The sequence below is a fragment of the Loxodonta africana genome, chromosome 9 (assembly GCF_030014295.1).
Source record: "Loxodonta africana isolate mLoxAfr1 chromosome 9, mLoxAfr1.hap2, whole genome shotgun sequence".
Classification (NCBI taxonomy): Eukaryota; Metazoa; Chordata; class Mammalia; order Proboscidea; family Elephantidae; genus Loxodonta; species Loxodonta africana.
In genome coordinates this window covers 44,292,592-44,319,595 of record NC_087350.1, presented here as the reverse complement: position 1 = coordinate 44,319,595, position 27,004 = coordinate 44,292,592, and the positions used below count along the sequence as shown (strand labels likewise).

General features: G+C 50.8%; 1 protein-coding gene across 1 annotated transcript; it reads right to left on the bottom strand.

The window, feature by feature from the left end:
* Positions 1-7,394: 7,394 nt before the first annotated feature.
* Positions 7,395-26,363, bottom strand: FAM78A (family with sequence similarity 78 member A). The gene is made up of 2 exons (XM_003407532.4): positions 25,446-26,363; positions 7,395-9,019 (listed from the first exon to the last, which is right to left on the bottom strand). The coding sequence occupies exons 1-2, from the start codon at positions 25,766-25,768 to the stop codon at positions 8,491-8,493; spliced, it is 852 nt and encodes a 283-aa protein (XP_003407580.1). The 5' UTR covers positions 25,769-26,363; the 3' UTR covers positions 7,395-8,490.
* Positions 26,364-27,004: the final 641 nt, after the last annotated feature.

Sequence of the window (27,004 nt, the reverse complement as noted above, 5' to 3'; positions counted from 1 at the left end):
TATAAGTCAGAATTGACTTGACAGCAGTGGGTTTATTTGCCTAGAGCAACAGAGGAAGAAGGAGAATCAGGAATAAAAGGAAGTTATGATGTGGCTAATTGCCTCCATGAACACCTGCCTCCTTTGCCATGAGACCAGAAGAAATGGATGGTCCCTGGCCACCATTACTGAATATTTTGATCAAAGATTCTATAGGAGAATCTTGATCAAAAGGGGGAAAATGCAGAACAGAATTTCATATTCTTATGGACTCCAAACTTCCTGGAGCCATGATGGTTGGATGAACCCTTAAAACTATTGCACTGAGATAATCTTTAAACCTTAAACCAAAGATATTCCCCGAAATCTTCTTAAAAACAAAGTTGAGCTTAGCTTGTAAAAAATATCTGCCTTCTGACTGAGACTAGAAGGAGCCCGGAGGTCATAGTCCCCAGACCTTCTCTTAGCCAAAGACAGGAACCATTCTCAAAGCCAACTCTTCAGACAGGGATTGGTCTTGACTATGGGATAGAAAATGATACTGATGAAGAGTGAGCTTCTTGGTTCAAGTAGACACATGACACTATGTGGCCATTTCCTGTCTGGAGGGGAGATGAAAGGGGAAAGGGGGTCAGGAGATGAAAGGGGAAAGGGGGTCAGAAGCTGACTAAATGGACACAAAAAGAGAGAGTGGAAGGAAGGAGTGTGCTGTCTCATTAGGAGGAGAGCAACTAGAAGTATATAGCAAGGTGTATATAAATTTTTGTCTAAGAGACTGACTTAATTTGTAAACTTTCACTTAAAGAACAATAAAAATTTTTAAAAGAAAAAAAAGAATATTTCGGAAAAAAAATGTCTGCCTTGAGCATTATGCTTTTATAAGAACTATCTCTTTGGGATCAAACTGATAACAGCAACTGGAAAGATTAGATAGGAAACTTAGGGGGCAGTGAGTTTATGTTAATGGAGAAGTAACAAGTCAAAAAAGGAAGATGAGAATGGTTGCACGACTTCAAGAATGTGATCAATGTCGCTGAATTGTACATGTAGAAACAGTTGAATTGGTGTGCGTTTTGCTGTGTATATTCTCGACAACAACAAAATAAATGTTTTTGTCTTCGATCATGGCAGAGGCCCTGCCATTACACCATGAGGAGGACACCAGCCAATGATCCAGAAGAAGCAACCTGGCCACATCCTCGACTCAGCCCATGTCCCACCACATCTCCTAATAATTCATGTCCAGATGGAAAGAGTTGGAAGAGCCCAAGGTTAAGCCTGTAAACACCTGCCCCTGAGGATATCATAATAGACCTTCTCAAAGGTCACCCTGAAGTCCAGGTTCTTGATGGCACTTGGCAAAACACATCTTCATATTCTAAGGCTCCTTTTCATTCCACGGAAAATAGGGTTTTCAGATAACTGAATTTTGTAGATGAGGAAAATTCCTCCTTAAAGCACTGGAATTTTATTGTTTTAACCAGGAAATCTTCCAAAGTGGACCATCACTTGCTTCTTGACATCACTCTCTCAATATAACTACCCATTACTGGTGAACTCATGAACTGTGGTTGGGCTGGGCTGTAATATCGGGGTGCCCTTTGAATATTCAGGACTGATGGCCTCGGACAGAAATGCCTTCAAAGTAGCAGGAAGTATTGGAACCTTCATCCATTACGGGTGCGAATGTAAAATGGTGCAGCCGCTACAGAAAACAGTTTGGTGGGCCCTCAAAAAGTTAAACATAGAATTTTCCCTCCTAGGTATGTACTTCAGAGCCCTGGTGGCACAGTGGTTAGGAACTTGGCTGCTAACCAAAAGGTCGGCAGTTCGAATCCACCAGGCGCTCCTTGGAAACCCTATGGGGCAGTCCTACTCTGGCCTATAGGGTTGCTATGAGTTGGAATCTACTCGATGGCAACAAGTTTTTTTAGGGATATACTCAAAAGAATTGAAAACAGAAGCAAACAGACGCTTGTACACCAATGTTCGTAGCGGCATTATTCTCAATAGCCAAGAGGTGGAAACATCCCAAATGTCCATCAGTGGGTGAATGGATAAAAAAAAGCGTGGTATATGCATTCAGTGAACTCTTATTCAGCCATAAAGAGAAAGGAAGTACCGATACATGCTATGGCAGGGATGAGTCTTTAAAACATGCTAAGTGAAAGAAGCCAGGCACCAAGGAACACATATTGGATGCTTCCATTTATATGAAATATCCAGAATAGGTAAATCCATAGAGACAGAACACAGACTGGTGGTTGCCAGGGGCTGGGGTAGGGGAGGAATGGGAAACAACCGCTTAATTAGGACGGGGTTTTCCTATTAGGGCGATGAAAATGTTTTGGAACTCGATAGAGGTAGTGATTGCAAAACATGGTGACTGTACTCAGTGCTATTGAATTGTTGCCTTTAAAACGGTTACTTTTATGTTATGTGGATTTCACCTCAATTTAAAAAAGAAAAAAAAATATTGATCTGACTGACTTGCACTTAGCGTGTATTTGTTGATGTTGCTAAGAATCCAAAATAACCAAGCCTGGTCCTTGTCCTCTAGAGGTTGCAGATGACTTTAGCCACATTTAAAGAGAGAAGAGCTTCTAGTCTCTGATACAAACCTGGTTTCCAGGATGACTAATTAGCTTTGAGGCAGCCCCATTTTTATATTTAACACTGGGCACCAGGGCTCCAAGTTTGCTGGGTCCTGGCAGAGAGGACAGGCTAGCGACGCGCTTCTCAGGTTGTGGGTGAGGAAACTCAAGCATGTGAGGTCAGGTGACCTGCCTGGCCCCACTCAGCAAGACAAGTGGCATGACCAGGAATAGCGCAGAGCTCCTAACCACGTCTGCTTGCTGTAAACACCCAGCCATGCCACCTTTCATCTGCCTGATTAAAAAAAAAAAAAAACTTAAAGGGACCATCAAATATGAACCAGGGCAATAGAGCTTACACCTAAATCGGGCCTGGCCCAGTGGAAGAACGGATCCTGCTCTGCATCCTCAGCCATGGGTTGTGCCAAGACAAGTGGGAAGGGCTCTACGCAGACTGGAGCTGGGCTGATTTGGCCGGGACCGAGTGTCAATTTTGTGGGTTTGCCTCTCTGGACACATACACAGAGACTGAGCTTATTTGCTCAGACGCGTTTTCTTGTATTTAATAATTTCCGTCGCCCAGCGCCAACAGGGCAGGCCGTGGCTCATATTCGTCATCATGCAAGGGCCTTCTGCACCACATTTAGCAAAAGAACCACTCAAGGCAGCCAGGCAGAATTAGGGTAGGGAAAGGCTGTGTGGTGCAGCAGAAAGAACGCTGATGCAGGGCCAAAAGACAGGTATTTGGAACTAGCCCAGTCCTGTGACTTTCTAGCCCAGTGACTGTTTGCAAGTCACTTGGCTTTTTCTGAGAGTCAGCTTCCTCATTTGTCAACAGGGAAGGACAACATTCAGTGTGATCATTGGTGGCATCACCAGACTGCCCTCTGTTCACACAAGGATCTTCCAAGTATTTGGTTCCATCCTAATGATTTCGATGGATAGTTTTTGGATCATGTGCACGAGGGCCCTCTTGTTACCCAAAACGTTTGCTTTAATCGAATGCCTGGACCCCAACCAGGTGTGAAATAGTTTCTTTGAGGCCACCCAAGCAGGATAGCTGGTCTTGGGCAACTGATGACCAAGAGACAGATAAAGCCAGAAGTTACAGAAAGAGCATCCGGCTGTTAGAAATTTGCAGAACCTGAGAGAACACCATATGCTGTCGCCTTTCTACAGTCCCCAGTGAAACCATCTCCTCTTTGGACCTGAAGGGGGTTTCCTTTATGGCCTCAAGGCCCAGCCTGCAGGGATTCTATGTCCCCCAGAGCAGAGGCTGGGCTCTACCAAGAAGTTACTTGAGGGGGGGAAGATGAAAGGGGAGAGGCAGGGTCCCCACGAGGCGGCTATGTGGCTGTTTCTCCCAGATGTCCTGGGGCAGGACAGCTTTGCCAGCCTAGACAGCGGCTCTCCCCACCCCAGCTCCTGGAGGGGGCCTGCAACAGCTGAGTAGTGTCTGGTGTCTGAGTCTCTCAACCCAGTCTGGGACTTCTAAATTTAACCTGCTATCAGCTTGAGCGGCTGGAGGGCTCCCACTGTGTGACTAAATGCCACTTGGAATCCACTTTACTCGTAACCCCCTGAGCCATCTCCCAGCCTCACTCAACTGCTTGTCAGCTTGAAGATTCGTCCACTTTCGGCCTTGTCCTGGGATCCAGCTCTGCTTTCTCCTGCTGTTGGTTAGGGCTGCACCCCGTTCTCTGCCTCCCAACTCCCGCCTCCCCCCAAACACACCCATGTGTACACACACACCATAGTCTCCCATGGGCACAACCCAGGAGCCGACTCTACAACCAAAAGCCAAACCACTGCTGTGAACAGCACCACCCATAAGCCATCTGGGTGGAGGGCAGCCAAAGAAGGCGATTATGCAATTTCCTGCTTTGGTGTCTCAGACCCAGAAGGCAGGATTCAGGGACCAAAACCCTTGGTTTGCTGCAATGTAGAGGACCCAGAGAAGAAACCTAATCCCTGAGAACAAGCTCCTTGTCCTCTGTGATGATGCAAGGGGCTGCTGCCCACCCAAGAGAATGAGCCTCTGGTCTGGAGGTGGCTGGGCAGACCCTCTTCAAAGGCAATGAGATGGGCTCATTGTGGGCGAGCAGAGGGCCGCCTGCAGAAAGACTTCCTGTGGGGGAGAGAAAGGCATTTCCTGGAACCTCAGGATGGAGAGGGCCAAAGGCCTAGGCTTTCTTAATAATAGTATCCAATGATTATTGAGCCCCGAATGTGTGCTCACCACTGCCACAGGCATCGGGTTGGGAGCGTGCAATGGTGAGAGCATGGGCTCCAGAACTGGGGTTGCAGCCCTGGACCTGCCTCTCACTACACGCGTGGCCCTGGGCAGCTTCTTGACCCTGTTTTTCCTGTTTCCTCATCCGTAAAATGGGGATAATGATAGCACCTCCCTCAGGGTTGTTGTGAGGGTTCAATGAGTTAATACCCAGAAACAGAGCAGAGCAGTGTTTTCACACCGTGAAAAAAAAAAAAAAAATTTTTTTTTGGTTTTTTTTCAGCCATGAGGTGTCCCCTCATAGAATCCCCATTTCCACACGAAATAAATGGGGCTCTGGGGGCGGCTACATGCCTTGCCCAAGCTCACACAAATGGGCTTAAACCCACAATCTACCTTCAGAGCCCATACCCACTCCAGGACCTCTTGAGTCCCCCAGTGCCCATCCTTATATAAGAAGGAGAGGGATTTCTACCAGGGTTTTGACTCCATACAACCCCCTCTCATATGTCTCTGAGAATGGGACGCAGAGCCGTCCTCTAGGCTGATATTGTCCTAGCAGCTGTATGATCATATGAAGACAGGTTTGCAGGTCCACGATTCGGCCCGGGTTATATCCCAAACTAAACACTAACCACCCTTGTCATATGGGTTTCCACTGTTTGCCAAAAAGCCAAGCTGCCCCCAAGTCCTAGTTCTACCCCAAGTCTGCCATCCCCCTCCACACAGGGCACCAACCAGGTGGCACTTTTTGGCATATGACCAAGTCCCAGGGCTGGCCTTTGATGGAGGCGGGAACTTGGACAAAGCAGTGGGAAGGAACAAATCCATTATTGAAGCGGCCGGGCTCCCCCTGGTCTCTCCATAGGCCACTAGAGCCACAATACCCAGCCTCGGACTGTCCTTCACCCCCTCACCCTCAACACGGTCTCTCCTGCAGCCTCCAGACCCCTCAACCCCAAAAGGAAACACCACGGCCCCTCAGAAACAGCCAGAACCTAGCCAGGCCTACTTTAAAATTACATTTTATTTCTCTCTCTTTTTTTTTTTTTAGAAAAAAAGGTTTCATTTTACATTTTCTTCAAGAGTCTCATGCCTCCTAGTAAGTGCATTGGTTTGTTTTCACAGTACACTCCATGACCAAGGACAGTTCTTATTGCTGGAAGGATCAGTGTCCAGGTCAGGGAGGATGCCAGAGGACTCGGGGGCCCAGGAAGCACCCCGGGGGCCTGAGGTCCCAACATGAAGGAGGAGGCTGGGAACCACACCAACCATAGCTGAGCACCCTTGGTCGGACCTGTGGCCTCTCCAGGGCCTTCCCAGCTCCGTCTTTGGAGAGGCTGGAAGGATGGAGAGAAAAGGGCACGGGGGTGATAGGGAGCGAGGGGTCAGGGTGAGCTGGGGGCCAAGCATGTGGGGTGGGGGCAACAGCAGAGGCAGCCAGAGCAGACGTTGCTTCCCTCAAAATGGGCTCAGCGCTGCCCCTGCCTCGGAGTCGTGCAGGCTGGGGGGCTCTCGGGCAGCTCAGGTCAGCCCACTGTTCTTCTTAGTGATGATTAAGAACCCCAGTAAGAACCGTCACCCCAGTAAGAACCCCTTAGTGATGACTCGGCCCAGAACCCTGGTTTGTGGACCCCTCGCACAGGGCCCTTTCTCCTGTTTAGTGCAAGAAAAACCTGAGTACAGAAAAGGGCCACTCCAGTTAGAGACCAAGTCTAACCTCCTGCCCCCACCTGTCCTTGGAGGTGGAGCTGGGGACCCCACCTTCCCCCTACTCAAGGCTACAGCCTCTCTGGATGGCCTGGGCTCCAAACATGCAAAGGGGAAACAGCAGTTCCCAGAGGGGAGGTCCCGGTCACAACACAGGTGTCCCAAAGCACCATGCCCACTGTCCACCCTCAGTGACTTCCAGTGTTCCCAGCCCAGTTTGTTTCTGGGTCACTCCTGCAAGTCTCCCGGCACAAACTTGGCTTGGGAGACTGAGTGGACATTAAGCACCCCTTGAATAAATATACTGTCACATGGATGATGGAGTCTAAGAAGGATGCAGGCAACCCGCACCCTCCCAAGTTGTCACTGAGACTCCTACAAGTGGCTCATCTGCAGCAAACATGGATTCTGTTTCCTATCTGATAGTTTTCTGTGCTTGATTATTATTGGTTTGAATATAGGGCCCAGGTGATGTGGCTACAGGTTTTGGCAAGCTTGCAGGGATATGGCTTCAGCAGGGTGTCCCCAAAAAGCTCCAGACATTGCTACGAAACTTTGATGTTGCTCAGAACTGGCCACCTGACCAGTGTCCCCAGGCCATCACTGGGCTGGTCCAGCCTCCTGAGTGGCTCTGGCACCTCTCTGCCATGGGTCCATCTCACCCTCCCCAGCCCTGGAGGTCAGCAGCAGGGGTCTCTGCTGACAGCCTCCCAGGCTGCCCAGCTCCAGGACCACCTATGGCTTGGGTGTCCTCCTCTGGAGCCCCCCTCCCCATGCTCATCATGTGCACACAGTGCTTGTCTGCATCCCCCCAGGGAGGAGTATCCCCTAGAAGGGTATGAGCCCCCCAGGTTAAAGTCTGACAATGCAGTTGCAAGAAGGGACATGTGTACCTTCCTTATCTTGGTGACTAACCCTGGAGCTGTGTCCTGTCAGTCAAGGTGGCCGGCCTTCCAGGCATTCGGGACCAATGCAGATGGAAAAGGGACAGCCCCCCTGTGAGGAGGTGCCATGGACCTTGGATGGGCATTGAGGACTGAGATGGTGAAATTCCCTGGGCTCAACCTCCAGCTCCTGGGACCCTCCCTCTCCTCCTAGACCCACCCGAGGCAAGTTAAGGATGCTGAGGAAAGGGGAGAAAAGGGGCCCCATGGCAGACCTCCCAGGGCCAGAGCTCACACCCCCTCTCCACAGGTACTGGGGTGGGGGCTCTACTAGGGGGAGGGAAGAGGTACTCTCTGGGCAGGGTCAGTCAGTGGTTTTGTTCCTGCTGAAATGAAAGAATATGCAGCTGGTTGTAGGTCTAAACCTCTTCCAGGGCAACCAGGAAGAGGAGCTCCTGAATCTCTGTCACCTCAGACCCAATCCCCTTCCCTCCACCTCTGGCAGAAGGACGGAGAGTCCAGTAGAAAAGAGATGCTGCTTTCTTGTCCCATTCTGTTTTTCCCTTTAAATCCAGCTTAAGGCAAAAGTTTGGCAAAGCAAGTCTATGTAAGGCCGCGTGACAGACGGAGGACGAGGGGGAGCCGCGACGGGGAGACCCCCGCTCTCGCAAGTCACCCGCAAGTGCCATCATTGGGCTGATGGATCCACGGCCTCTGCATTCTGCGTCGCTGGCTCCTCCTCCTCCCACCCCTGAACCTCATAAAGAGGATTTGGAAAAAAAAGAAAAAGAACTAGAAAAGCAGTTGTTTCTGGGAGTCTGTTGCAAGTGCATGAAACTGTGAGAAAAGGAGAGGGAAGGAGATGGAAGGGCGCATGTGGGATTTGTCTGTCCCATTTGGGTGTCCCTCCCTCCCTGTAAGGAAGTGGTTCTGAGAGATCCGGGGGAGGCCATCCTGGGCATGAGCACAGTGAGATCCGTCCCGCTGGAAAAGGTAGAATGGTTGTATTTTGCTGAATGACAGAGTGCATTTGGGTTCATTCTGAGTAGTAGTATTATTTGTGAGTCTAACCTAGCGAGTGTCATGGTTGTTACCGGTGCTTGGGTGGGATCACCACCAGTGGTGGCCCGTACTTGGGCCGCCACATGAGGACCTGTGCGTCGTTGGCGTTGGGCTTGACCAGGGCGCTGGGTGGTATGGGCTCATTCTTGCTCAGAATTTTGGGCTGGTCCTGGGCAATGGGTTCCCGGAGCCGGGCCCGCTGGCCCAGTGGCCGGTTGGGGTTCACCTCGATGCTGAGCTGCATCCGCCAGTGCAGCGTCTGCAGGATGATCATGTCATTGGTCGAGGTGTTGGTGGCCACCAGCCACGTGGTGAAGCTCTGGTCCCGGTAGATGTTGGTCAGTTTGGCCACGTTGCTTTCGCTGACCGGCACGGCCCACGTGACGCTGGGGTAGAAGTTGTCGTTCATGCTGATGATGAACTTGGAGTCTCTCTTGGTGGGCCCCACGATGGTGCATGTCTCCGTGGTGTTGCCGTACCAGGGGTAGTTCACCCCGTCTGAGTCGCTGATGGCCTCAATCTTGCCCTCTTGGAGGTCTGGGAGCTCCCAGCTGGACCTGGGGAAAAGGAAGTGTAGGTCACACACTCAGTCACTCAGCAAGGCTTTTCTGTAACCCTGTGGCTGGCCAGGGACTGTCCTGGGCCCTGAGGATAGGGCACAGACAAAGCTGACCGTGTCCGCTTTGTCCATGGGGGTGCTTACCATCTCTGGGAGATAGACAGTAAACAGATACACAATATGCTGGGTGAAGCAGGGCTCCCCTAGACATGATCCTCCTCAAAAGCCATATCCCCTTCTCTCACTTCATCCCCAGTCTCCCCCCAGGACTGAAACCATTATAGATGGGGGCTGATCCCAGCTGGGCTTTGGGAGCGGGGTGCACCACTTGGAAGAACCTGGTGGTTGTTAACACTGGGAGTCCTGGTGCAGCAGGCTGGGCACCAGGCTGAGCAGCATGCCCCTCCAGCTCACAGTGCTGGCCTCCACAGACCTCAGGCAGGGTAGAGACCATGGGCTCCCAGAGGTAGGATGACACCCAGGAAGCCACGCAGCGTGTCAGGTGTGGATAGGGTAGATCCTGCCTGCACCTGCCCCAGAGTGGCAGCAAGCTTCCTTCTCTAGGGGCCGACAGGAGCCTGGGGTCCCCAGATCTGAGGGTAATTCCTGGCCCTTCCACTAACCAGCTGTGTCACCTCAGGCAAATGCCTGCCCTCTCTGGGCTTCAGTGTCCTCAGCTGTAAAAGGGGAGGGACCCTCACCCCCAGTGCTGTGGTGAAAGGCACAGGAGCCAGGCCCCCAGACCCCTCAGCTCAGGGGTGTGGGGGCTACTCTCACTGCCACAGCTATTGCCACACAGGGGTCCAGCCTCCCCAGCCCCTCTGGCCAGATTGGAGCCAGTGCCACGGGAGAGGTCCCGGGCACTGTCTTTCAGCTCATGCTTGCCTAGAAGGAGAAGCAGCAATGCTATGGCCAGAATGGCCTCCATCTGGTTAGCGCCCTTTGTTAGAGCATTAGAAAGAACAAAGTACGACTGGACCGGGGCCCTCCCAATGCTGGACTCAGCCCCAGCCTCAGGGGTAGCTTCACACCAGCTCCTGGACTGGGCCAATCAGGGCTTTGCTGCAACAGACCTGCGCCTTCCACACAGAAACCCCCTCCCACCCCCCACCCTGTAGTTGCCTTGCATTTACTGCTGGAAGGCCAAGGGGGCTCAGCCCTCCCAGGATGGGAGCAGCAGCCCAGGGCTCCGGAGCTCAGACACAGAAACCCACAGGCCTTGCTGCAGGTCTCAGCTGCTCCCACACTGGCACGAGACCCTGGGCAAGGTCCCAGCTCTCTCTGGACCCCAGACTCATCCCACATGTCCCTCCTGGGGTCACCAGGGAGACTGCAAACCCCTTCTTGTTACAGGCACTGCTCTCATGGCCACCACTGTCCTCAGAGGGTCTCCACAAGTCCCCACTTACTGCTGTTTACTGTGCGCCAGGCACTATATAGTAATGCATTCCATCATCACAAGACCCTTGCAAGGTGTGATTGTCCACAGTTTACTGATGAAACCAAGAGGGGTCAGAGAGTTTGTGACTTGCCCAAGATCACAGAGCTGGTAGCCTGCACTGACATTGAATCCCAGCTGGTCCTCGCCATCCTGAAGCGGTGGCCCTTAACCAACCACCCACCATCTTACCTTCTCCCACTGGGAAGACCGCGGGGACCACAGCATGCCCACACTAGCCTTGTGACTATTTGAAAACAAAGCCACAAAGCAAATGCAGGTGAATGGTGGCTGCTAGTATTGTTGTCATTGCCGTAGTTATAGTAACTCTCTGCCTGTCCCGAACTGCTTTGTGGCACACAGACCCCATGCTCCCATGTGGCGGTGGGCACAGCAACATCACAGCAGCATCGGGAGAGCCCTCCTCCCCAGGCAGGGGCCCCTTTGAAGCACAGACTCACAATCACCTCCATCCAATCCTACTGTACAGAGGACAGCCAAGCCGGGAGTGAAGGACCTTTTCCCCAGGTGGTTTGGCTAAGTGGGGGGGCAGGGATGCTGGAGGCCTGACTTTTCCCCAGTGCTAGTCCCAACTTGGCACCTGCATTGCTGACGCTGAATGCTGCTGTTCAGTCCTCACACCTGTGTATGCTCAGGTACTCTCCAGGTACACGTCGCTTTTCAGAATGCATTCCTCCTTCACTGAGACGTATAGCTTTGGTGTTACAATGAGCAAAACTGGGGCCACTAGAGGGAGAATAAGGAGTCCTGGTGGCACAGTGGTTAAGTGCTCAGCTGCTAACCAAAAGGTTGACGGTTTGAACCCACTCAGCAGCTCCGCAGGAGAAAGACCTTGCAATCTGCTTCTGTAAAGATTACAGCCAAGAAAACCCTAGTTGGCAGTGGTACTCTGACATATAGGGTCGCTGTAAGTTGAAATCTACCTGACGGCAACTAACAGCAACAGAGGAAGAACAATCAAGAAAATGATTTTGCTCATTTTTCTGTCCATTTCACTGGGAAGCTCACTAATTATGGTAATGCTTGCCTAGAAGGCCATCTCCTGTCTGGCCCCAAACACATCCAACCCCCAGGGAACCCAGGCAGCAGTTTATCTGAACCCACATTTCCAAAGCATGTACTGCCAGCCCCCAAGACCACGGTGTCCTCCCAGGCCCCCCGCCCCTGCAGCGCCGGTGCCAGCAGCCATTGGCTGGGCAACGATAATGTCTGTTAGCCCCATGTGTCTGTTCCCCAGTGGGTGGGCTGCAGGCAGGTAGAGGATCAGGTCCCTGTCTGAATTTCTCAGAGGTCCTGTGCCTTTGCACCCCCTGTGACCCAACTTCCTCTCTCGGAAGGCACTCTCTTCTGTCCTCTCACAGTGGATATACTTGCTTGGGCAAGTTTTTTCTTTTTTTTTAAGGCAAAAAGCAAGCTTGTGAAAGGAACTCTGCTCTTGCCTTGGCCCCCCTTTCACTCCGAAAAGCTGAAGGTCTTGTTTTGGGAAGTGGGGACTAGCTCCAGAATGGCCCTTCTCACTCAATCTCTGAAGCGAGCTTGGGGGCTCCCTCTTCTTTCCCCAGCCCCCAAATGCCCAAGCCTGTCACAGGCAGGTGATGAGCTTCAGGAGCTGGCAGACAAGCAGCATCTCATGGGGAGCATTACTCAGAATAAATAAATGACCCTGCTGCCAACAGCGTCATGTTTTCGAATCATCACAAGGCCAGTGTGGGCACAGTCTAGTCGCCATGGTCCCCCTCAGATCCCAGGATGACACAGAGCAGCCCAGGATCCGATCCCAGCACTAACTACTAGCTCTACCATCTTAGACAAGTCACAACCCTTTGACCTTCCATTTTCTCATCAGTAAACTGTGGATCCATTGCCGTCAAGTCAATTTCAACTCAAGGAGCCCTGTTGACACAATGGTTAAGCACTTGGCTGCTAAACAAAAGCTCGGTGATTTGAACCCACCAGTTGCTCGCTGTTAGAAAGATGTGGCAGTCTACTTCCATAAAGATGACAGCTTTGGAAACCCTATTTAAAAAAAAAAAAAAAAAAAAACACCGAACCCATTGCCATCAAGTCAATTCTGACTCATAACGGCCCTATGAGTAGAACTGCCTCATAGGGTTTCCAAGGAGCAGCTGGTGGATTCAAACTGCTGACCTTTTGGTTAACAGCTGTAGCTCTGAACCACTGTGCCACCAGGGCTCCAATGGGGCAGTTCTAATCTGTCCTATAGGGTTGCTATGAGTCGGAATCAGTTTAGATTGGTAAGCTGGATAATCACACCCACCTTGCAAGGTTTTTGTGACAATTAAGTGTATTAATACATCTTTCCTGGTATACAGTAAACAGCAATAAATGGAAACTTCTGGAGCCACTTGAGAGCTCTGCCTCTAACGGTAACAGATTTCCAATCCCTGACTTAATCAGAAGCCTTTTTTTAACCTCATGTATTTTTGGATTATACTTTCTCTTAAGTAGTGAATTCCATAAGTTACTGCCTTCCCTACGCCCTGTAAGATTTCCTGTTGTTCTGAAATAACCTTAGACTTCAAGGCAGACCCTCAATTCTTTGCTACATGGGGTAGAGGAGTGAGCTCAGACCTCAGCCTTTGTCTGCCTGATGGGAACAATAAGGGCTCCTACCCCGGAATGGGCCCTGGGTAATGCAAATAGTCAACACTCTCGGCTGCTAACCAAAAGGTTGGAGGTTCAAGTACACCCAGAGGCGCCTCAGAAGAAAAGCCTGGCAATCTACTTCCAAAAAATCACCCATTGAAAACCGTATGGGGTGCAGTTCTACCCTGACACACATGGGGTCAACTCAATGGCAACTGGTTATCCTGGGATACCCACTTGCAGATGCAACTGAAAGGTATAGGCAAAGCTCTCATCATCAGCCTGGCCAGAAGTGCTCAACCAACATATCTATTTGGGCAGCGGGGAGTTTTGTTAATAAGTTCAAACCCACCTGTTCCTGCAGCCCATGAGTGCACAGACTTTGACCTTCTCCCCCCATGGCCTTCTTCCCAGACCCAAGCATGTTGAGCTAGCCCTTGCACAGGGAGCTGGAGAAGCACTGATCTCCCTTCTTCCCCTTTTATCCTCTCACTGGCCCCTGCTGGTCTTCAAGGCAGGACTGGCTACAGAATTGGCAGGCCCTAACAGTAAGCGCTCAACTGCTAACTGAAAGGTCGCGGTTTGAACTCAACAGCAGCTTCACAGGAGAAATGATCTGGTGATCTGCTCCTGTAAAGATTGCAGTCTAGGAAACCCTATGGGGCAGTTCTACTCTGTCATGTGGGGTCGACCTGAGTCGAAAATCAACTCCACGGCACCAAACAACAACAGTACAAAATAAAAACGTGGGACCTTTGTTTAAAAAGGGTTAAGAATTTCAAGACAGTGACAGCAGAGCATTAAATCATACCCGGGGCCCTGTCCCACCACCCACGAAGCCGCCTGTTGCATTCTCAGCCTTGTCTTCGTAGGTGTGGGAACCCAAAGGACAGCAGGTGAGTCCAGTGTTGAACTTGGACCTCAGCATGCTTCCTGGGGCCCCTCACAACATGTCCAAAATGGACACCTCAGCTTCCTTCAGCACCCCATTCCTGCCACGTCCCCACCCATCCGTTCACTGGAGCATCTGCATTGACACTGGCCACCACGTCGTGCCCAAGATGGGCTGAGCCTGCACCCTCTGAGCACCCAGCACCATCCCTGACTGGCCCTCCCACTTCTGGATTGCCCCTCCATCCCCTTCTCCTTTGCCTTCGCTCAGCCCCAACCCCTCCTCTCTCCCTGGAAGGCCTGTAGCTTCCTCTCCAGCCCTACAGTCTGTTCCCCTCCCAGCAACCTCAGGGTTCTTTTAAAACACAAATGTGACCGCTCATTGTTCCTCCCTCCAATGGTGTTAAACCCTTAAAGCCAGACGCTGTTAAAACCCAGGGCCCTGCCCACCTCACCAGCCTCTGTGCACACCTCCCCAGGCCACCCCACGCCCCCTCCCTGCCTTTGCCAGGCTTCAGACTCATGGCCTCATTTTCAGTTCCTCTAATGGGCCTTCTCTTTCCATCTCAGGGCCTTCTACCAGGGGCATCCCCCCGTCTTGCTCCTCCCCCTCCTCGTCTTCCTCCCCAAGGTAACAACTACTCATCACTTACCACTAAGCTCTGGAGTCACCACCCCAGGGAAGGATGCCCTGACCCTTCATACAAGGCCAGGTGCCCCCTTTGGATGCTACTGGATCCTGGGACTGCTTCTTCTTGGCAAATGCACAACTGTGATTAAATAATTATACAATCATTTTGTTTAAGATCGACTCCCCAGATAGATCATAAGGGCCGAGAGGGCAGGGCCCCGTCTGCCCTGCTCACCAACCCAACTCCAGGATCTGTCACTGTGCCTGGCCCAGAATCAGGACACAGGTGATGCTGTGGCCTGAGCCAATGACTGTCAGCAACCTACACAGCCACAAGGGGGGCTTTGTGACAAGTTTAGGGCACCCAGAGTTGCTTGGTGCCTCTGCTCTTGGGACTTTCTCAGCCTGGAGAAGCTGCAGCTGGAATAGCCACCCCTCTCTGAGTGGTGGAGCCCTGGTGGTGCAGTGGTTAAAAATTTAGCTGCTAACCAAAAGCTGAATCCATCAGCTGCTCCTTGGAAACCCTATGGGGCAGTCCTACTCTGTCCCATAGGGTCATTATGAGTCGGAATTGACTCAATGGTAATGGGTTTCTCTGGGTGGTGCAAACAGTTAATATGCTCAGCTGCTAACTGAAAAGTGGGAGGTTCGAGTCCACCCAGAGGCACCTCGGAAGAAAGGCCTGACAATCCACTTCTGAAAAATCAGCCATTGGAAACCCTATGGAGCACATTTCTACTCTGACACACCACGGGGTCACCATGAGTCAGAGTCAACATGACAGCAACTGGTTCAGGATGGCCATCACCGCAGCAATGCCAGCGAGACCGGGAATGTTCCCTGAGTATGTAGCATGGCCGGAAGCTGTACTTACAGTCACAGTCCCCAGCTGCCCTGGGTGCTGGGCTGTGGGGACATTCTAGAGAGGAGACTTAGAGAAGCTAAGAGGCTACTCCACAGTCACACAACTGGGAAGCATCTGGGCCAGGGCCCACAACCTGAGCCAGCTCTTACCCACGTGGCCTCGAACTGAGCCTCTCCTACATACATGCAGAGGTGTGACTGACAGTGAATCTGAAGGGGCGGAGACGCCTGCCCTGGAGGCTGGAGGTGGGGCTGAGGCTGCTGCCAGGGAGGCACGCACAGGCGTGAATGAGGATCACCCCGGCGGAGTGCCCAGGCTGAGAACTCCAGGCCCAGCCACCAGCAGGAAGCTGGCCACTCCAGAAGGCCTCTTGGAGGGGTGTGGATGAAACCAGGGGTGCCCGGGGGCTTCAAGGGGAGGGATGCCTCAGAAGGAAGGGGTGTGACTTTGCCACTGAGGCCTGGGACCAGGCAGACAGAGGTACACCTTTCACACTTCTTTGGGAAGGACGACCCACATGAAGGTTCCAGTCTTTTCTAACAACTATGGAATAGCCCTACTCTGTGCCAGGTGGTGGGCCTGAGCCTAGGCAGGATCCCCTCAAGCTTTCATGGGAACCCATTTTCCACCTGTTAAATTTCTGAGTCGCCAGGCTCCCTTTGACTACAGCTCCCCAGGCCACGGGAACTGTTTCTGGATTTTAGAGCCACAAGACCCACCTCTACTTCTTTTCAGTGTTTCCCAAACTTCCTGTGTCTATTTTTGTCCTCTCTACTTACATATCACCTTTACTGTTAGTGATTTAATTTTTTCCTTAAAATGGGTTGCTGTTTTAAAAACTCAACAGTTTTAAAAAACCAGTTGCCATCGAGTTGACTCCAGCTCATGACAGCCCCATGTGTACATGCTATAATTTTTTTGTCAAAAGATATTCTTCTAGAACAATTAAAACTAGTTTTAACTTATGGCGACCCCATGTGTGTCAGAGTAGAACTGTGCTCCATAGGGTTTTCAAAGGCTGGCCTTTGGAATTGACTGAATAGCAGTGGGTTTTTTTGGGTTTTTTTTTTATCTTTCAGAAGTAGATCACCAGGCCTTTCTTGTGAGGTGCCTCTGGGTGGCCTGGGACCTTCAAACTTTCAGCTAGCAGTCAAGCTATTTGCAACACCCAGGCACTCCCAATTCAGTTGCGTCTCTTCTAAGAAACAAAAAAACCCCGTTGCCGTCGAGTCAATTCTGACTCATGGTGACCCTACAGGACAGAGTAGAACTGCCCCATAGAGTTTCCAAGGAGCGCTTGGAGGATTTGAACTGCCGACCTCTAGGTTAGCAGCCATAACACTTAACCACTATGCCACCAAGGTTTCCTAATATACATTAAAATAAATATGTTTCTTTAAAATAAAATTTAGCCATAACTCTCCCCTAAGATTCTGTCACCTACCACAAGTGGCTTCAGTTCGGCACTTTAAGAAAAGTTTTTACACATAAGGGTTTGTGTCTCCAGGGTAAGGGGCCTGCCCGAGAGCACATGGACCTTCTCCCTAGCCCTGGCTTCACTCCCCTCACACTGGCCAGACAGGGAAACTGAGGCCCAGGAGCTCCCTTCTAGAGCAAAGTCTAGAATCTGGTTTCCTGACTCCTGCTGTGTGCCGCTGCCCACTGGGCTAGCCTTTTCCACCAAACAGATCACCAGGCCCCTCCTCTCCCAGCCCCCAGCTCCCTGCCCACACACCCGAGGTGGGGGACGCTGGAGGTTTTGCCTCCCTTGCTGCCTGTGCTACTGCAGCTGGGCCTTCCCCCAACAACAAACCCCACTCCTTCCGGGGCCTGGCCACCCTCTTCCTGCCAGCCTCGTCCTTCTTCCCCAGGCCACAGCCCTGGGCCCCGGAGGTCTCACAACAGAAGGAAGGGACCAACAGTGCCTGTTTTAGTTCTTAGTTATAAAATGTGTGTTTTTTGTTTAAAAAAAAAAAAATTCAAGTCCTAAAGGAGTGTATAAAATGAAAAAACGAAAGCCTTTTCTTCGTCCCTCCCCTCCTCCCACCCTGAGCTTACTCACCATATTACGGTTTGGTAAACATCCTTCTAGATCTTTCTCTTTGCAAATACACATGGTTTGAACAAAATGGGTTCCTACCCTACATACTGTTTTAGAACTTTGATTTTTTAATTTAAAATACACTTTTTTCTCTCATGTAGAGCATCTACAGACCCACCTCATCATGTTTAGCTGCCCTATTGAATCCTGCACTGTAGCCAGACAATAATCTCCTCCTCTGTTGATGGGTGCTGGATTGGTTCCTGCAATTTTGCTATCAGGAACAGTGCTGGAGTGAACATCCTCGCACGTATATCTTTATGTTCTTGTTCTTTCATTCATTTATTCATCATGAATTCATTTGTTGGGTGGATTATTTATTGTACACCTACTCTATGCCAGGAACCAGGCCAGGTGTACTGATTTCCATAGGATGACTCTAAAAGTAGACTAACAGTTGAAGGGCATGTATACTTGACATTTTAATAGATATTACCAACTGAACCCCCAGAAGCTGCTCGAAATTTTCTCCCATGCACAGCACTCCAGGATGTCCATTTCCCCACCCCCTCTCCAACAGGAAGGAGTCCCTGGGTATGGTAAACAGTTAAGGACTCAGCTACTAACAAAAAGTGTGATGGTTCAAACCCACCCAGAGGTGGAAGAAAGGCCTGGTGATCTGCTTATGGAAGGTCACAGCCTTGAAAACCCCATGGAGACGTTCTACTCTGCAGCACACCAGGTCACCATGAGTCAGAATTGACTCAACAGCAAAGGATTTTGGTTTCCTCCAACACTGGCTATTACTGACTTTTTTCAGTTTGACCCAGGTCAGATCACAAGAAAAGGATCTCAGTATTTAACTTGCTGTCTCCCTGATTCACCAAGAAAAAAAAAAAAAAAAACCCATTGCCATCAAGTCGATTCCAACTCAGCGACAAAATAGGACAGAGTAGAACCACCCCATAGGGTTCCCAAGAAGTGCCTGGCGGATTCTTTTGGTTAGCGGCCATAGCCTGCTGCAGTTCTTAATCACTGTACCACCAGGGCTCGTGTTCCTAATTATTGAGGTTGGTTTTTCTGGGAGCAGATAGCTTTTGTTTTCAGTGCTTGGAAGATGGGTGAGGGTTAGAGTGATCACTCGGCTGGGCTGGTCCAGGAGAGGTCTCTTTAGGCTGTGTCATGCCCCCCCACCCCACTTCCTCCCACTGCAGAGCCTTGAAAGAAGGACTTCCCTCCCCATCCCTGCCTGTGCCCTCCGCCCAGCCCTGGAGTTGCTGCCTTCCGGTTGGTCACAGAGAGGAAGCATCGTCCTCAATTGTTCTGTGCAGATGTGCAGAGCTGCTGCTCAGGCCCAGGCTTCAGGAAGAGGCCACATGGCCACCAGGGACATTCCCCCTGGCTGGTCCCCAGATCCGCTGGAGATAAGCAGGGCTCTTTGGGTAGGTAAGTGGCTTCAGGTCACAGAAGCCATTTCCTCGTCATAAAATAAGAACCTCAAGAAGTCCTCAGGAGGACACAATGAGAAGGTAAAGAGTAGAAAGGGAGTCCAAGGTGCTATTCTCACATCATCTCAGGTCCCTCCACCTCTGCCTGTCAGAGCCCTGCAACACCCGAAGTCATCAGCTCTGGCTGACAGACGTCTCATCATCCGAGGACTTTCACAGTATAGACAGGGTTCCGGGGCAGGAACAACCACAACGATAATTACAGCCATTTTTATGCTGACTCTTCACCAGCCATTTCAATTTATTGATAATAAATTATTGATGATTATGATTAGTACATTAAGGAGCCCTGGTGGCACAGTGGTTAAGCACTAGGCTGCTAACCTAAAGGTCAGCAGTTCAAACCCACCAGCTGCTCCGCAGGAGAAAGGCACGGCAGTCTGCTTCCATAAATATCACAGCCTAGGAAACCCTATGGGGCAGCTCTACCCTGTCACATGGGGTTGCTATGAGTCAAAAATCAACTCAGCGACACCCAAAAACAACAACAGCAAATTGTAGTATTAATAGCAATCATGTACTGAGCGCTCAATATGCACCAGGCACTGTGCTAAGCCCCACCATGCATTATCTCATTTAATCCTCACGATGACTCTATAAAGAAGGTATTACTATCCCATTTTGTAGATGGGAACACTGGGGCTCAGAAAGGCTATGAGACTGGGACACACCCTGCTGGACATGGGTACAGCGAGGCAGGACTATCAACCCAAAGAGACCCCCTCTACTTGAGCTGCTCTCCTCCCCTTCCCCCCACCACAAGTCTGCCCTTTGGTAGAATCCTGAGCCATAAACTAGCCTTGGCCTTGACCTTGACCTTGGGCCAGGTTCCCTGGGGGCCACAGAGAAGGGCAAGCTAGAGGCAACTTGAAGCATCTCCCACACAGGCAAGAAATTGTGACTTGTCACTTAGAAGCTACTGTGCCAGCTGACAGGTGGCAGTTGAGGAATTGCGGAGGACAGGGCTGTGGAGGCAGGTGTCTCCAACAGTTTGGAGGGGGGTGGCTTTAAAAGTAATGTGGGTTGGACCCAAAACCATATAGAATCTTCTCAAGCTGGCAAGGAGAAACTCATCATTTTACAGCTCTCCTCTGTAGAAATCAGGGTATTAGTGAGCTGGTGTTTATATTTATTCCATTGTAAACATTTCAAACCCACAACGTCACTCTAAAAAGTTCACCTCCTGGATTAGAGATTAATCTCAAGCTGGGATAATGTTTGGGGGCATTACGGATTTCAGTTAAGTATGTGGAATGAATATTTTGAATACAACCCATTTGTAAAGAATGAAAAGCCTAACCTAGCCTTTGCCACCTGGCTACCCCACCTGGGGCCACTAAACCTCAGTGCGTGGATTTACCTTTAATGTTTCATTTTATCTGGGGCTAGTCCAATGGTCCACCACTCATCTGTCAGTTCGTCATGCTGTAGTGGCTTGCATGTTGTTGTGATGCTGGAAGCTGTACCACCAGTTTCAAATACTAGCAGGGTCAACCATGGTGGACAGGTTTCAGCAGAGTTCCCTGACTAAGACAGACTAGGAAAGAGGAACTGGCGATCTACTTCTAAAAAATCAGCCAGTGAAAATCTTATGAATAGCAGCGGAATATTGTGCAAGTGAAAAGAAAAAAACGGGGAACTGCCAGAAATTCAAGCCAGATTTAGAACAGGATGTGGAACCAGGGATATTACTGCTGATGTCAAATGGATCTTGGCTGAAAGCAGAGACTACCAGAAAGATGTTTACCTGTGTTTTATTGACTAAGCAAAGGCATTTGACTATGTGGGTCATAACAAATTATGGATAGCATTGTAAAGAATGAGAATTCCAGAATACTTAATTGTGCTCATGAGGAACCTGTACGTAGACCAAGAGGCAGTCATTCCAACAGAACAAAGGAATACTGTGTGGTTTAATTAGGAAAGTTATGTGTCAGGGTTGTATCCTCTCACCATACTTACTCAATCTGTAAAACCCACACCCACTGCTGTCAAGTGGATTCTGACTCATAGCGACCCTATAAGGACAGAGTAGAGCTGCCCAATAGAGTTTCCAAGGAGCACCTGATGGATTCGAACAACTGACCCTTTGGTTAGCAGCCGTAGCTCTTAACCACTACATTCCATCTGTATGCTGAGCAAATAATCCGAGAAGCTGGACTCTATGAAGAAGAACGAGGCATCAGAATTGGAGGAAGACTCATCAACAACCTGAGATATGCAGATGATACAGCCTTGCTTGCTGAAAATGAAGAGAACTTGAAGCACTTACTGATGAAGATCAAAGATTACAGCCTCCAGTATGGATTACACCTCAACATAAACAAATAAAAATCCTTACAACTGAACCAATAAGCAACATCATGATAGACAGAGAAAATATTGAAATTGTCAAGGATTTCATTTTACTTGGATCCGCAATCAACGCCTGTGGAAGCAGTAGTCAAGAAATCAAATGCCTTATTGTATTGGGCAAATCTGCTGCAAAAGATCTCTTTAAAGTGTTAAAATGCAAAGATGTCACCTTGAAGACTAAGGTGTGCCTGACCCAAGCCATGGAGTTTTCAATAGCCTCATATGCATGCGAAAGCTGGACAGTGAATAAGGAAGACCGAAGAATAACTGATGTCTTTGAATTACAGTGATGTTGAAGAATATTGAATGTACCATTGGACTACCAGAAGAATGAACAAATTTGTCTTAGAAGAAACACAGCCAGAATGCTCCTTAGAAGCAAGGATGGCGAGACTTCGTCTCTGGTACTTTGGACATTTTGTCAGGAGGGACCAGTCCCTGAAGAAGAACATTCTACTTGATAAAGTAGTGGGTCAGCGAAAAAGAGGAAGACCCTCAACTAGATGGATTAACACAGTGGCTACAAGTGTGGGCTCAAACATAGCAATGATTGTGAGGACGGCACAGGACTGGACAGTGTTTCATTCTGTTGCACATAGGGCCACTGTGAGTCAGAACCTACTCAACAGCACGTAACGACAGTCCATTGGTTCTCGACCAGGGACAATTTCACACTCCTCTCACTTCCCCCTGCCAGGGGTCATTAGGCCATGTCTGGAGACATTTTTGGTTGTAACAACTGGGGGGAGGGGAGGTGCAACTGACATCTAGTGGGTAAAGGCCAGGGAGGCTGCTAAAAATCCTACAATGCACAGGACAGCTAGCTCCCCACCACAAAGAATGATGCGGCTCAGATCCAGGCATGGCAGGGGGACAATTCTGGGCTGGTGGAGGTTTATGGCCAGTCTCACCAACTCACCACACTTCACTCTCTTTCAAGCCATCAAGCTTAAAAAACACAGAAAACAGTAGTTATCACAGGAGGTCTGGGGTAGGGGAAACGGGAAGAGTAATTTTTTAGATCACACCTAAATACTTCTATTTACATCCAAGGAGGAGAAGGAGGCTGAGTCTAAACAAGCTCAGCTCATTTTCAGAGGGTGCTGGTTGAATGCAGAGCTCTGCCTAGGGGACTGGCCTTTCCGCTTAGGGAGTCCTGCTATGTGACCATCCACTTTCTTAATATGATTTTTTTCAGTAGTAATAAGAAATCGAGCAGCCATAATTTCAGTCACGGGATCATCACCTACACCTCTCTTCTCATTGATTCCTCACAGAAGCCTACAGAGAAATCCTGTCCTTTTTCCCAGTTCACAGATGACACAAGTAAGGCCCCAGAGCTAGGACTGCTAGATCATTCTGACCCCTGAGCCTGAGCCCACTAACCACTGCGCCATGCCACCCCTTCCAGGAAACCTCAAACTTCACCCTCTTCTTGGGCTGGTCCCATCCCAAGGCTACGAGTGAACCCTGGGGAAATGAGATGTGCCCCACACAGAGGGCAGGACACGGGGGACCCCATCCCTGAAAGATACATTCTGAGAAGGGGGAGGGAATAAAGGGAACTATCAGGGGAGAATGGAGAAGAAGGAAATGGCCTTTAACCACTTGAAACTCAAATCATGATTTAAAGTATTTTTAAGTTTTTAAAAGTCAGGAAGTGGTCCCTGTGTGAAAGAAGAAAGCCTGGACTGGACAGAAAAGGCATGACAATGAGTAATTCGCATTTGCCCCAGTGCTGTGGTTTGAACCATGATCCCCAGCTCATTACAGGTACCATGAATCACACCTCAACTGCTAGAATCATCATCACATAATAATAACATTAAAGACAGTAGCCACTTATATTAAGTATTTACCATAGGCTTAGTGTAGTGCTAACTGCTTGGCAAGGGTTGCCTCAAGTAATTATCACAATAAATCATGGGTAAGGACAAATATTAGCCCCAATTTGCAGACAAGGAGACTGAGGCTCAGAGTGGCTCCAGAACTTGCCTAAAGTCAAAGCCCTGGAAAGTGAGAGAGCCGGGACTCCTGCCCAGGCCTGCTTCCCTGCAGGGGCTAAGCATATATTAGGTCTAACGAGGAACAAAGGGCTTGCCCAGTAAGGACAAGGTCATCTCAGGTCTCCTGACTCTCATGCCTGGATCCAGCAATGATGCCCAAATGTACGTACAACCACCGAATGGAGAACATGGCCTGTGTGCCTGAAGACACCTATAAACCCCTGTATACAGATGGGAAAGCTGAGGCTCAGGGAGGGCCCCAAGGGGGCGGAGCCAGTTAGAACCAGATCCATAGCTGGGCTGTGTAATTTCGAACACAGGCTTTTACCTCTGCCCAGCGCATCTTGTCTCATTAGCCTTTAGTCTCTCTAATTCTCCCCAAGCTTTCTTCTTCCTAGCCGTTGTATCTTTCCAAATTCAGAAGGGCCCTCTGACTTCCCTACCCCTTCTAGGTTTTAGCCTAAACACCCTACAAAAGCCTTTGTTTCTCGACAATTGTCCTGGAAGCTTTGCAAAGTCCTAGACAGTTTCTGGGCTTCAGGCTTCCTAGGAAAGCTCCACACCTAAAAACTAAGAATAATTTCTGACCCGAAATTAATTAATAGCTGCTTTTGAGAACTGAGGGGCTAGGGTGTAGAAATCAGGTTGATAGAGGGGACCTAACTGGTATCTAGATCTATCCCACATGTACCTTCTTTGGGGCCATCATGGTTACGCTCTCGCTTTAAGTTTTACAGTCATCCTCCTGCTTGCCTTATAATGTCAACGTCATTAAGTGGAGAAGCCAAAAGATTGGGGTCCTGCCACCCCCGACCCACCTCAATCCCTCTTATTTACAGGTGGCCCATGAAGTTCTTAAAAAGGTGAAAAGTTCCAACTCCCGGAGAAATTCTCTGCCCTCACTTGCAGAACCAGGAAGTGAGGCTTCCTAGGGTGGAAGTTGAGAGAGAGGCTGGGGGCAGTGCTTGTGGCTAGTTGCATGGTGAGGGTCAAAGGGGGCTGCCCCTCAGGGCCTGCATAGCTCTCAGACAAAAAAAAACAAAAAAACCCATTGCGTTTGAGTCCATTCCAACTCATAACGACCATACAGAAGGGGCCTAGTACTTGGAAACCATAATTTTCATAGCCTCTGTCAACAACAACTGTCTTCTCCTTCTTGTTCTTAAAGTGGCACTTCAAGTCACATCCCTTTTTCTTCTGTCTACATTGGGGATGGCCATCTCTGGGGTCTGGGAATATGCCAGAAAATAAGACCCAGGGTCCCAGCATCTTGCATCAAGACCTACAACACCCTAGGAACGTACCAGGCTGGAAAGAAAAGGCCAATGGGCCCCACTTAGCTAGTCTTAGTTAGGGTCTTTGGGACACTGGCATTTGAAGTCTGCATAAAGTGGCCTTCTGCCTTGGAGAGAAAAAGCTTGACACTGTGAAGCAAACAGGGTTTCTAAAACTAACCCCTCAAACAAAACACTGTTTGGAACAGCAAAGGGCTCCCTCAGGTCCTGATGTGCATTTAAAAACACTGGAAGGCCAAGCTCAGGCCCAACCACAAGGCACTGTAAAACTTCGGAGGGCCAAGCTGAGGGGCAACCACAACGCACTATAAAACTCTGGAGGCTTCCGAGGGCTCCATTCTCCTTCCCTGAGTAGCTGCCACATGCTCCCGGAGGCCTGCCCAGGCCTCTCTCTGGTGACCCCTGATGGCATCAACACTCTGGGCAGACGGCACACTTGCTTTGCCAAAGAGGCACCGGGTGGAATGTTCCTCTGCTTTCTCAGCATTTTGCAGGGAAAGAGCACAGGAACCCTGGGGCCCGGGACAGTAAGAGAGGAGGTCCTAGAGCCACAACTTCAATCTGCATCAACAGGCAAACCCAGAGTCACTTGGCCAAAGGCAGACTCAGAGGCCACTTTCATACCTCCCCAAAGTGTCCCCCTAGCCCTGACAAGGCCCCTCTGTAAATGGTCTCTCTGACCCACCTGTTCCCCCCATACCCAGACCTCCAAACCGGGACCCACCCACCCAGCAGTCCGAAGAGCTTGCTCCTGAGAAGTACTCACATGCCCTGCTCCCCATACTGGTTGTAGAACTCCATGTGGCTGCATGCCTGAATCCAGCCAACTATCCAGGTCTCCTTCTTGGGGATGGGTGGCATGACCACCTGGGCAGAAGCACGGAAGTGGGGTGTCCGGTAGCGGAGCACCACGCTGGAGGACTCATCGATGCTGGTAGGGATGGGGTCGATAGAGGCTTTCACATCAATTACCGTGATACCTTCCCGGAAGACTCTGGCTTTGCTGCCGATGCTCTGAATACAGCCCATGGCACAGAGGACCGCTTTGATCTCCAGGGAAGGCCAGCAATCCCAGGGAAGACCAGGCATTGAAAGGACCGAGGCTGCCCGACCCAGTGCAGAGGGCTCGCCAGTCTCAAAGCTCAGGATCGATATCCATAGGATAGAAAATTCACCGAGTAGAGGGGTTTTGCATATCACTACCTTGGGCCTGTTTATAAATAAGAATTTTGCTGCATTTCAGGAGCCCTGGGCTCTCTTCTTCTCCTAGCAGTGGACAAAAATCACCGATATTCTTTGGGTTAAAAAAGAAAAGTTTGGAGTTTAATGGATAATCATGTTGTTTTGACATCCAGCCCTTCCGTGCCTCAAGCGCAGGGGACGCAGGTCTGAGACGCTCCCCGAAGTCTTCGGATGAAGAAGGCGACTGCTGGCTGACATAAATAAGGAAGCCTCGGTCGCCTGCGCGGTCCCGCCACCCTCCCTGCAGAAAACCGACTTCCTGCCCTTCAGCCTTCCGCACGCGCTCCCGGGCACACACCCGGCCGCTCGCCCAACGGAGCTGAATCAATTAAAGAGCAGTTTCTGTTCAATCAGCGAAGATCCAAGCGCCACTGGGGGCGAGCGCCGACCGGAGGCTTCCAGGAGGGGAGCGCCAGGCTCCGGCCGCTGGCGGGGTCCCGGAGGAGCCCGACGCAGCGCGGTCCCGTCGGCGCCCACTCGCGGGCGCGGGCAGGGGCGCAGGCCGGACGCCCCCACGCGGGCGCGCTGCGTCCCACCCGCCTCCGAGCGCCCGCCGCGCTCTTGGTCGCCTCGCCGCTGTCGCTGTGCAGGCTCCGGGGCTCCGTTCGGGCCACCGCCGCCTGGTCCGCCGCGGCCGCCCGAAGACCTGGTGGGAAGTGAAAGGGACAGGGCGTCAGGGCCTGTCTCAAAGTTGAGCCGAACTTTGCTGCGGGGGGCGACAGGGGCGCGGCGACGCGTGTGCGCTGGGCGCAGGCTGCGGAGCTGACGGCGCAGCTCTGGGCGGTCTACCCGGAGGCGGCGGCCCCCCCGCCCGCCCCGTCAGTGGCGGCCGCACGACCGCGCGCACCAGCGAATAATCGCCGCCGGTGACATCTCCGCTGACACCCTCCTGGCCTGGGGGTGGGGGGGCGACCGGCTGGCACTGCAGTGGGCAGTGTGGACTTGCCAGCCTGGGCACTGCTGTTGCCACCTCCACCCCCACCACCCCGCTAGCGCCGGGCGCCTCCCCGCACTCCCGGTCGGTTCCCTCCGGCCCCCTGAGGGCGCAGTGCCCCCCCACCCCACGCCAGTCCAGCCAGATCG

Bases quoted from the DNA above. Each gene is read 5' to 3' on its own strand.
- FAM78A (XM_003407532.4), bottom strand. From the start codon at position 25,768: ATGCCTGGTCTTCCCTGGGATTGCTGGCCTTCCCTGGAGATCAAAGCG. The intron at 9,020-25,445 runs GTGAGTACTTCT...CCTTTTCCCCAG, and splicing joins CAGTATGGGGAGCAGGGCAT to GTCCAGCTGGGAGCTCCCAG.